Source organism: Acanthochromis polyacanthus, chromosome 15 (assembly GCF_021347895.1).
Source record: "Acanthochromis polyacanthus isolate Apoly-LR-REF ecotype Palm Island chromosome 15, KAUST_Apoly_ChrSc, whole genome shotgun sequence".
NCBI lineage: Eukaryota > Metazoa > Chordata > Actinopteri > Pomacentridae > Acanthochromis > Acanthochromis polyacanthus.
The window spans coordinates 39,080,997-39,090,576 of NC_067127.1; the positions used below are offsets into that span (position 1 = coordinate 39,080,997).

A 9,580-nucleotide genomic window follows, 5' to 3' on the forward strand; every position below is an offset into this window, starting at 1 on the left:
CCAGTGTGTCTTCAACAACAGTCACACGTCATCTGTACATTACAGAGGGATTCTGATTCCTGCTGTCCACACTGACTGTCCACTGCTCTCTTCCTAACACAACTCCACTGGAAGGAATCACTTCATCAGCTCAGCTCACACTAACATCAAGCTTCAGCTTCTGACTCACACTAATCAACTTCCACACTGTTGACAACTAAACTCCTCTTTGACTTCCTGAGGCTCCACTGCAGCTCAGCACAAACACTGTGGAAACACAAACATACTGACTGGATGTGTGGAAGTCACACTGCTGAAGCCTCACATCACTTTCACATCAGCTTTACATTCAGACACACAGCAGGACTGTGGATTCTGTCCTCCATCTGGGAACTCTGCAGTCAGCTGATCAGGGGATTTATTCACACTTCAACAATCTCAAACATCTTCACACTGTTTTCAGGAAAATACTCTAAATTTATCAACAAAACTTCAGTCAAAGACTTAAATTGGATAAATAGATAAACCATCAACAGTGAACTGACCTTAGAGTCTCCAGTTTACAGTTTGGACTCTGCAGTCCATCACAAAGATGCTTCATTCCTGAATCATGCAGGTCATTCCAGCTCAGGTCCAGTTCTATCAGATGGGAGGGGTTGGACTTCAGAGCTGAGGCCACGACTTCATAGTGACTTTCAAAGAGAGAACGGTGCGTAATTCTGTAATGAGATATAAATGACAAAACATTTTGTTATGAAAGAGGACATTTTATATTTCCTTCATGCATTTGATAGCAGAACATCTGGACTGGTCCTGTTGGACATTTAGTTCTTCACATCAGTGCTTCAGCTGATCTTCTCTCACTGTTTGACTGTTTTGAGTCTTTTAAAGTCACAAAAACTGAATATTGCATGTAACACTGATAATAAAGAACAATATAGTTTAATCAGATAAAACTTAAAATAATGTGAAATAAAAACCAACAACTCAAACTAATTTCGCCGCCAAGAAACAGCGGAGTTATGTGACGATCGGTGTACATTAGTCTGTGAATCTGTCTGTCCGTGTGCAACATTACTCAAAAATGGACCAACAGATTTGGATGAAATTTTCAGGGAAGGTCAGAAACGACACAAGGACCAAGTGATTAGATTTTGGCATTGATGCTGCTTATAGTCTGGATCCACAGATTTGTTAAGTATTTCCCATCGCCAGACATAGCAGCTAGCATGGCACCGCTGTAACCCTAACGTGTACACTGTGTCAGTTACCTGCTGACCATCACATGATTGCCATCCTACTACAAAATGACTGATTCCTTAGTTGGAAATCATACAAGGAACAAATGATTAAACTGTGGGGTGTTTCTGAGTCCCGCTACATATTTAGGACATGAAAGAAGCAAACCCCAGCCAGACAATGGTGAAGCTCCTGATGTTTCTGTCATGGCTCCTCCCTCTTCTGCTCTGGATCATTCCCTCATGCTTCACGCCGTACTCTGCCACATGGATACCGCTCTCTGTCATACGCACACCGTTCCCCGGACAAACTGGATTGCCCCGCCTGCTCGTCATCTCCGCTCCGCTCTGCCCCCCTCCTCCGTCTACTCCCTGTCTGCCTGCCCCTAGTCCTCACCACAATCCCACCACCGGCTCCCTCAACTCTGCCCATTCCCCGGACACTCTGTGAGTCACCTCCTCTTCCCCTCTTAGTTTAGTTTAGTTTTATCGCGGCCCTAGACCGCCATCCTTAGTTTAGTTTCCCCGCTCTGTTTATTCCCCGTGCCTACCGTTTGATTTTTCTTTGTTATTTTTATTAAACCTTTTGTAAATCATCCACCTGTCTGTCTGTCTGCTGCTTGGGTTCTCCGACCTAGTTCATAACAGAATGATCCAGCCATCTAAGACCCCAGCAGGCATCCCAGATCAGATAGTCTTCCCCTTGATCCCCATAGGCCCCGTTGATTTTTTTTTCGAAACTGATGAGGCGTACAATTACATCAGTGACCTCTACATGCTGTTGGACGTGTGGAGGAATGCCACCGGGCAGGCACCCAGGGACGCAGCGGTGTGGGAGGGGCGCAGAAAGGCTGCGGAGAGGCCGGATTTCATTCCACGCATTCCCTGCAGCCTTCTAGAGTTCCTGAATGCCCCCCTGACCAACCTGCCTAGACATTCCTCTGACAGTCCAACCAATCCTGGTTCCCTGCTAGCCAAGGAGTCAGCCGCCAGAAAATCTGGTCGTCGACGACGCAGCTCCAGAAGACACTGTAGCTCCCTAACTCCTGCCCCGGACCAGCCCTGTGCTATCTCACCTGGAGTACTGGAGGGGCTCCGTGCCACCTCGCCTGTAGTGTTGGAGAGGCTGTGTGCTCAGTTTCTGAGCGGGTCGACGCCTCCTCGTTTCCTGCTGAGGATAGGCCCCGTGCCACCTTACTCCCTGCCACGGAGAGGCCCTGTGCCGCTTTGCCCCCGGCAGGGGAGAGGCCCCGTGCCGCTTCCCTCTCTCCTGTCCCTGTGGGGGCCAAAGCCCCGTCCTCTGTTCGAACGGGGGCCATCGTCCTGTCTTCAGTCCATCTGGGGGCCATCGCCTCATCTCCAGTCCTAGTTGGGGCCACCGCCTCGTCTCCTGCTCCTGTGGGGCCCATCGCCCCATCTTCTGCTCCTGTGGGGCCCATCGCGGCACGGAGAGCGGCCTCGGCAGTCGCGAAGAAACTGATGGCTGCTATACCACGTCTTGGGAAGACCAAGGCCGTCGCCTCCGCCCATGTGGCACTTAACGCCACCATCTCGGGGTTGGAGGGGCTCAGGGCTGCCTATTTGATCTATGGGGAGTCTATGGCTACCTCTACAGATCCCGGGGTACTCGGACCCGTCACCTCACTCCTGGAGTCAGTAAATACTGCCACAACTGTCCTGGAGGGGCTCAATGCTGTCTCACCCCCAGCCGAGAAACAGCCCTGTGCCGCCTCACTCCCTTCTGTGTTCGTGAGGCCCATCGCCACGTCTTCAGTTCCTGTGGGGACCATCACCCCGTTTCCGATTCCTGTGGGGCCCATTGCCCCGTCTCCTGTCCGTGTGGGGGCCGACGCCCCGTCTCCTGTCCGTGTGGGGGCCGACACCCCGTCTCCTGTCCGTGTGGGGGCCGTCGCCCCGTCTCCCATCCTTGTAGAGGCCATTGCCCTGTCTTCGGTCCATGTGGGCCCTGCAGCCTTGAAGGAGCCTAAGGCTCCCCCTGCAGCCTTGAAGGAGCCTAAGGCTCCCCCTGCAGCCTTGAAGGGAGGTCTCCAATCCTGAGTCTAGTCCTGTCCCCAGTACTGCCCCCTGAAGAGCCCCCAGTCCAGTCCCCAATTCCGTTCCCCGAGGAGTCCCCAGTCCCAGATCCAGCTCTGCCCCCCGTGGGGTCCCCACGGGGGTTCTCCCGCCTAGTTCATAACAGTTTCACAAAGCCTTTATTTACGTTCAGCCGTCAGCCTTATTTTGAACACTAATTCAGCTTTCTGTCCTTTAGTGACCCTTGACCCCATAAAAGGTGTTTTCACTGCAGACTTGCTCCCAGAGCATTCAGCACACCCTGTTCTATGACTTTATGCACTTTGGTGCACTTTGATTGATGTTCTCATACTGTTTTTCATTCATTTTAGATTTCCATCTTAAAAAAGGCCCCTGTTCCAGTGTCTTTTTTGCTCCTATTTTGCCGTTGTAGGTCCTGGTGGTCTGAAAACATACACCAGTATTGCTTTAGGACCCAATATCAAGCATGTGCAGGTTGGTCCAAATTGGTCAAAGAATCTGTGAGATTTTGACCTTAATTGGCCTTTTGGACATTAAAGGGGCACACAGTGTGTCCTCTGCTTGTCTTGAATCATAAATCAACGTCAGTAAATTTCTCACTCCTTAATGAGAGATGTAAACGAGATGCCATATTTATTCAATATTCATTACGGTACTGGATGGTTTAAAAAAAAAACAACTTTATTGCACTATGTCAGTGAACAAAACAAACAATGAACACCGGACCATGATGTATGAATTGTACTTTATTTCATGGGGAAAAAAGGTATTTAATAGGCTGCATAAACACACCCACCAGGAAATTACGTCAATTTGTTGATTCTCTAATTAATCGAAATCCAAAATATTGAAAAAAACTGATGCAATGTGTCTTTATTCGTTAAAAGACAGGACATTGTAATTGTAAGATGTCATTGATGTACACCTGCATTTTGTGCTTCATGGCGCTAGGTGTGCTGTTTGCATGTTGGACATTGTTTTACACAGACACCACCGAAGAAGAAAGGTGCCGGAAGTGCAGCTTTCACAACCACCATAGCAACGGCTAGATCGCTGTGCGCTGACTGGTGTATGGATGAGCTCAACAAATGATTGCGGTAAAAGCACGTTCATGGAAATAAATACAATGCAACAATACAAAAATAAACACACCACTTGGTTTTGTCTGTGGTTTCGTCGTCCTACTCAACCACCATAACGGTAGAAAAGGTGACACTGTCACAATTTAATGCCGTGATGTGAAATTCAGCTTAAAAACAAACCAAACCAAAGATCATTTCCTATTACTGAATGGATAATGTGAAAGTGTGATATATATTTTTCGCTAAAAATGTCATCAAAATGGTTTTCTGTCCAAACTATCTTAAAATAATGCATTTTCCACGGAAAATAAAAGGAATGGCCGCCATGTTTTTATTTTGAGAAGCCTGCAGCAAGCAGTCACGTGACCCTTCGTCAGACCAACAGAAAAGAATTGGGGGAAAAAGCGTTACAATCTCACAATTTTCAGGCCCAAATTGTGAGATTGTAACGTTTTGCATTGTCGACCAACGTGATTATGTCACAATTTGATGTTCAGGTTTTAGTATTAACAATTTAAAAAGATAATATTCTGAATAAAGCTTCTAACCGGCGTGGGGGAAATGAGCTCTATAACGTACCTGCTGTGCCTACTGGGCATTAATAGCATTGGATCAACTAAATGAATAGATGATCACAACAGTAGGGACCTACTGGCCCATTTCTGTGGGATGATTGTATCAGGATTGAGCCTATTCAATAGTATGACAGAAACCAGATCGGGTGGAGTCATTTACATGTGATTCGGTATCCATACATAACATTCACATGCATAACACATGCCTGTACTCAGCACAAGGTCATTTGTTATTAAAGCTTTCATCCGTCGGAAATGATACAGAGTAGCCTTGGTGGAGTACTGCGCTCTCTGAGTGCTTTTCTAGTTCAGATTCAGTTCACATCAGTGACAGCAAGAATTCCTTCAATCATTTCTGTCAGACTTCAGAAATGTTTGTTAATGACACAGATCTGATGTTAAACTGAAGAGAAGAGAAATAATCTGATCAAATCTTTGTGTCTGGTCAGAAAATATTTCAGATCCTCCTCATGTGATCAGAACTTTACTGCTTCACTGAAAACTGTAAAATGCTTCCACATAAAGAACCTCTACAGTTCTTCATGAGTTTCAGCAGATCTGCATGTTTCCTCCATCAGCCAAAGGAAGACCCTCAGAAGAACAAACTGTCTGATGGAACAATTATTAGAATGAAACAGAAAAACTGTCTTCATTCATTTATCAGCTTCAAACACAACAACATGAAAAATCCACATTTCCACAGCGTTTGAAGCAGCTGAAGAACATCTGAGACTAAACACAGCTGACATGATGTTTGAAATAAACAAGTGGAACGTTAAGACGAAAGAGATGTTCCAGTGAGAACATGAAAAGAACTGAACTACTGATCTACTCTGACTGATCATGTTCATCACATCTGGACTCACCGAGCCTTTCTGCAGTTCCTCACAGCTGGAATCAGTCTCCGTTTTCCCTCAACTGATGTTTTGTACTTGTCCAGGTCCAACTCCTCCAGAACCTCCTCTGACATCTGCAGCATGTAGGCCAAAGCTGAGCACTGGATCTCAGAGAGGAACTTCTCTGATCTGTTCTCTGACTGCAGGAACTCTTGGATCTCCTGATGTACTGAGAGATCCTTCATCTCCATCAGACAGTGGAAGATGTTGATGCTTCTGTCTGGAGACATTTCTTCACTGTTCATCTTCTTCAGGTTGTTGATGACTCTCTGGATCATTTCTGGATGGTTCTCTGTCGGACCCAGCAGACCTCCTAAGAGTCTCTGGTTGGACTCCAGACAGAGGCCATGAAGGAAGCGAACAAACAGGTCCAGGTGACCATTTTTACAGAAGAGAGATTTCTCCATGACTTTGTTCAGGAACACATCCAGAGTGTCTCTGTTCTTGTCTTTCCAGTCTTCTCCCAGGAAGTCCTCCAGAACCTTCTCCTTCCTGTTGGTGTAACAGTGGAACATGTAGACTGCAGCCAGAAACTCCTGAACGCTCAGATGGACGAAGCAGAACACCTTGTCCTGGTACAGCCCTCTCTCCTCTTTAAAAATCTGTGTGAACACTCCTGAGTACACTGAGGCTGCTTCCACATCGATGCCACACTCTGTCAGGTCGGACTCATAGAAGATCAGGTTTCCTTTCTGCAGCTGAATAAAAGCCAGTTTTCCCAGAGACTCAATCATCCTCCTGCTCTCTTCACTCCAGTGTGGATCTGTCTCAGCTCCTCCATCATACTTGACCTTCTTGACTTTGGTCTGAACCACCAGGTGGTGGATGAACATCTCAGTCAGGGTTCTGGGCAGATCTCCTCCCTCTGTGCTTCTCAGCAGCTTCTCCAGAACTGTAGCAGTGATCCAGCAGAACACTGGGATGTGGCACATGATGTGGAGGCTTCGTGATGTCTTCATGTGGGAGATGATGCTGCTGGCCTGCGTCTTATCTCTGAATCTCTTCCTGAAGTACTCCTCCTTCTGTGGGTCGGTGAATCCTCTGATCTCCGTCACCATGTCCACACAGTCAGGAGAGATCTGATTGGCTGCTGCAGGTCGTGTGGTTATCCAGAGGTGAGCAGAGGGAAGCAGCTTCCCCCTGATCAGGTTTGTCAGCAGCACATCCACTGAGGTGGACTCTCTAACATCAGTCAGGACCTCATTGTTGTGGAAGTCCAGAGGAAGGCGACACTCATCCAGACCGTCAAAGATCAAGACAACCTGGAAGTATTCAAAGCTGCAGATTCCTGCTGCTTTGGTTTCACTGAAGAAGTGATGAACAAGTTCCATCAAACTGAACTTTCTCTCTTTCAGCACATTCAGCTCTCTGAAAGTCAATGGAAACATGAAGTGGATGTCTTGGTTGCTTTTGTCTTCAGCCCAGTCCAGAGTTAACTTCTGTGTTAACACTGTTTTCCCGATGCCAGACACTCCCTGTGTCATCACTGTTCTGATTGGTCCATCTCTTCCAGGTGAGCCTCTAAAGATGTCTTCTGGTCTGATGCTTGTTTCTGCTCTGTCTGCTTTCCTGGATGCTGCTTCAATCTGTCTGACCTCATGTTCATCATTGACCTCTGCAGTCCCTCCCTCTGTGATGTACAGCTCTGTGTAGATCTCATTCAGGAGGGTCGGCTGTCCTGCTTTAGCGATGCCCTCAAACACTCTCTGGAACTTCTTCTTCAGAGAAGACTTAAGTTCACGTCGACAAACTCCAGCAGAAAGTTCTGAATGAAAACACAAGAAAGAAGCAGTGAAGTAGAAGTAACCTGGATATTAAAGCACCAAAGCAATAAAGTGAAGGTGACAGTTTGTCCCCTAAAGACTGATTGTGTGAAGATATTCTGAGACTTTAGTAAATGTTCTGTTGATCAGCAGCTTCAGTCTTTACACAAATCCTCTTACTGCTCTGCAGACAGTCAGCCAGCTTCTCCTGCTTCATCCTCCTCAGGAACAACACTGTGATCTGCTCAAACATCTCTCTGCTGCTCCTCTGATCTTCATCATCACCCTCCAACTCCTCCTCATCCTCCCTCTGACTCTCTGAGCATTCTGGGTAATCTGGACTCACAAGCTTCTGCATCTTCTTCAGTTCCTTCTTCACAAAAGTCACCATGTTGTCCTCCAGCAGCTGGAACAGAGAAATGTGTCAATGAGTCCATCAGAGTCAAATCATGGAGCCAAACATCAGATCCATGTTGGACACACTGACAGTCCACTAGTCTACAAAGAGCAGCATGGAGACGCCTGAACACAACAGATGGAGAACAACTTGTTGTCCATGAACTCACCATGAATATGGAGTCCAGGTGATGCTGCTGGACAGACTGAGCTCTGGGAACCTCTGAGTTCTGCTGCTCCACTCTGTGGATCAACATCAACAGTTAGATCTCAGTACGTCTGTCCACACAGAGACAAACACCAGCTACCACACCATCAACGTCTTCAGGAGACTCTAAAAATGGAACCAGTTATCTCCACATTTAAACCTCATCATGTCTCAACTCACTGTGATGTGGACGTTCACAACAGACACAAAGACTTTGGATTTCAGAGCAGGTCAGACAACACGTCGTACAAACTGGTTCTGTTCTACAATAAGTGACTCTTTCTGTCAGTCCCAGCTTACATCTGATCAGTAGATGGATGGACGTCTTTAAAGGTCATGAATTCATCCTTTGACTGGTCGCTCTTGAAGGACAGACAGCTGGGTTTAGGACAGTCTGGTCTCTGCTGCTGGATCCTGAAACAAAACCAGAACAGATAAAAACTGATGGAAAACATCTTCAAGCTGTTAATAAACAAAACAACAATCTTGAGTCTGAAATGTCTTTCTGTCACTTTTACTGTCTCACCTTCCATCTGCACATCGTCTGAAACAAGGAGGAGACTCCTTTGACCAGTCACTCTTCATGGACACACAGCTGGATCCAGGTCCAGGTCCAGGTCCAGGTCCAGTAGAGTGTGTGTTCTGCTGCTCTGGGCTTCAACACACAGAGCTGTGAGTGTGAATAATGACAGCAGTGATGTGATGCTGAGCTCTGACACTTAGAGATGCTCATCTCACCTCTGAGCTTTGCTCTGGTTCTCATCTCCACACAGAGATCTTTTAGAGGGAGGGACTCCCTCCTCTCTGTCCTCACACTGATCCATAGTAGACAAACAACAACCTGCTGGGGGAGTCATACATTAGTTCTCCTCCTTCCTCTCAGTCACATGACAAACACACTCAGCTCTGATTGGAGGAAACCTGTCCAGCTTTGGGACAGCTGCTTCACCTCAACACTCCATCTAAAAACTGAAAAACTCTTCAACATCTGACATGTTTCTCTCTGTCCAAGTCCACTATATCCAATCCAATTCAATGCAGCTTTATTCGTATAACACTTTTAACAACCACCAATTAACCCAAAGTGCTGTACATACATGTACACAGAACAAGGCAAATAAAATCAGCATTAAAAGCAAATACAATAAAAATACACAATCAATGCACTAAAAACAAATAAAATCAGAGATACATAATAAAAGAACTAAAAACAAATAGAATCACAAAATAAAAGGCACTAAAAAACTAACAAAACCCGAAACACACAATAAAGGCCCTAAAACATAAATAAAATCAGTGTCTCATGCTGGATTGAAAGCCAGGGAATAAAAGTACGTTTTAAGATGGGTCTTAAAAATGGACAGGGAAAGAGCCTGTCTAAGGTGCAA

General features: G+C 46.2%; 1 protein-coding gene across 9 annotated transcripts in view; it reads right to left on the bottom strand.

Moving 5' to 3' along the window:
• The window catches only part of LOC127537549 (NACHT, LRR and PYD domains-containing protein 12-like), a 127,713-nt gene extending 118,403 nt beyond the window's left edge, over nucleotides 1–9,310 (bottom strand). For all 9 annotated transcript variants that reach the window (XM_051960134.1, XM_051960131.1, XM_051960129.1 and 6 more), the window contains exons 1-7: nucleotides 8,931–9,310; nucleotides 8,719–8,847; nucleotides 8,493–8,606; nucleotides 8,155–8,227; nucleotides 7,769–7,994; nucleotides 5,796–7,590; nucleotides 525–698 (exon numbers count right to left, since the gene is read on the bottom strand). In XM_051960134.1, the coding sequence (XP_051816094.1) occupies nucleotides 525–698; nucleotides 5,796–7,590; nucleotides 7,769–7,994; nucleotides 8,155–8,227; nucleotides 8,493–8,606; nucleotides 8,719–8,847; nucleotides 8,931–9,049 (2,630 nt within the window). In that variant the 5' untranslated portion in view covers nucleotides 9,050–9,310. The remainder of the gene's footprint in view (nucleotides 1–524; nucleotides 699–5,795; nucleotides 7,591–7,768; nucleotides 7,995–8,154; nucleotides 8,228–8,492; nucleotides 8,607–8,718; nucleotides 8,848–8,930) is intronic.
• Nucleotides 9,311–9,580: the final 270 nt, after the last annotated feature.